At 39.9% G+C, this 1,876-nt stretch overlaps 1 protein-coding gene across 1 annotated transcript in view; it reads right to left on the bottom strand.

The window, feature by feature from the left end:
- Positions 1-248: 248 nt before the first annotated feature.
- npepl1 (aminopeptidase like 1) overlaps positions 249-1,876 on the bottom strand; it is a 9,077-nt gene continuing 7,449 nt past the window's right edge. Inside the window, exon 12 of the mRNA XM_005739505.1 lies at positions 249-1,237. Coding sequence (XP_005739562.1) covers positions 1,079-1,237 — 159 coding nt within the window. The 3' untranslated portion in view covers positions 249-1,078. The remainder of the gene's footprint in view (positions 1,238-1,876) is intronic.

The raw sequence follows: 1,876 nt of genomic DNA, 5'->3' as shown, positions 1-1,876 counted from the left end.
TTTTTTTTTTAGGTGTTTGGCTATTTTGAAATTTGAATGACAGGGAAAGATGATAACTGGGGATCTGCTACAAGACACCAGCACAGCAAACCGCACTACAAATAAAAGCACTTGGCATGCCAAGTTGGATAGACATTGCTGAAGTCATGTGAGGGGATAAGATCATTTTGTTTGTTTTTGTTTGTTTTGTTTAAACAAACAAGCCTTCAGCTTATTAATTCTGTAGTGACTGAATCTACATACACAGATGACAGATGGCACCACCTTTATTGAAGGACAACACGATTGTCATACGAATAGAAGAAGAAACAAACTTGTTTGTGCTGGAAACGAACACTTCAACTTACAGTTAACGTCTGGCCTGTGTGTTTTATGCTGACAAAGCATGTCAGCAGTCATGTGACAGAGTGAAACTGTTAAAAAGTGCAGTGAGCACTCATTTTGGTCCAGAGATTAGGCAGTCCAAAGATACAAAGCGTTAACAAAGTGCAGTTGTTACAAAAGATAACACGTCTATCTTCACTGATCTTGAGCCAGTGATTTTCAGAACGTCTAAGTACAACATGTATGGCGTTATTCTCTGTTTGCATAAAGCATGAAATTACAAAAATTTCTGCTGATGAAATGGACACTGGAAAGCAACATTTGAGGTATGGGGTTAAAAAAAAAAAAAAATTCAACTGCATTAATTGTAGAATCTGGTAAAAACACAAGAAAAAAAAAGGAAGAATGAATCAATAATTAATTTAACTCGAAGTTTGCTTACATTTTAATATAACCAATGAGAACTGAATAATGAAGAAGCTATTCAGGCAATCAGTGCGGCAAGTGCCACGTAACGAGCACAAATGAGGGCCTGTGCTTGATCACAATCATTTATACCACATCTGATTGACTCATTTTTATCTGGTTTATTCGGTCAAGTCAAACACAGAACACAGACTCTAAAACATTTTATCTCTAAATTGGACAAGCACTTGCTTAAACAGTTTGGGTGTGTGGTGGCACAGGAGCAGTCGGGGGAGTGAACCGTGGCGTGGTGTTTTTTGTTTGTTTTTTTTCCCCCCCCTTTCCCTCATTAGACCAATCTTCGCCGTTTGCAGTCGCGCTCCATGTGGTCTTTGGACGCGTTGGTGGTTGCACCCAGAGGAGAAACTTGGTTCAGCATGGAGTCATCGGATGCCTGACCAAACAGGGCCATGAGCAGAGCAACACCAAAACCTGTGGCACGCTCTCCCTGCAAGAGAGAAGAAAAGCTCTTAAAAACCAATAACCTTATCCTCCACTTTCCATTCAGTTATTGCTGCCATAATCTCTTGTTGGAAACCTGATTCATCATAAAAGTTGCCACAACAAAGCTGTTTAAACCAATTTCTAACACAAGACAACCACAAATATGGAGATTTATTAGAGAGAAAGCCTGCGTAAGGACTGTTTTTTATGAACTGAATCACAAGACCATGACAGAGCATCAGGAAACCACCTGCAGGAAAGTTATAAAACCAGTTTATTTTAAAGGTTAACCAGTCACAGGCAGTAAGGTCAGCTGATCTTGTTTTGTTCAAACACAATGGGAAGTTTCGCAGTGATTGAGGAAGCATACGCCAGAAAGCAGCTCCTCTAGTCTCTGTGTAGCAAGGAAATCAGACAAGTGTATGCACATCCCTGATAGAAAGAACGTCACGGCATTTACTGGCAACCACTTTATTCCTGTTCTACACGTTCGTTTTTATGCACTTCCGAATACGCTCTAAACCTAAACACCACTGGATTGACACAGCTGGACAGTTTGGTCAAATAACGGTAAAGTCTCATTTTAAATCAGTGCTAATTCTCCTTTCAGCTTTACTCACACAGTCTTTGCAGATTGTGTTTT

The sequence above is a fragment of the Pundamilia nyererei genome, unplaced genomic scaffold (genome assembly GCF_000239375.1).
Source record: "Pundamilia nyererei isolate P.nyererei 1_Seehausen unplaced genomic scaffold, PunNye1.0 scaffold00092, whole genome shotgun sequence".
Classification (NCBI taxonomy): Eukaryota; Metazoa; Chordata; class Actinopteri; order Cichliformes; family Cichlidae; genus Pundamilia; species Pundamilia nyererei.
This window is presented reverse-complemented; position numbering and strand designations above follow the sequence as displayed.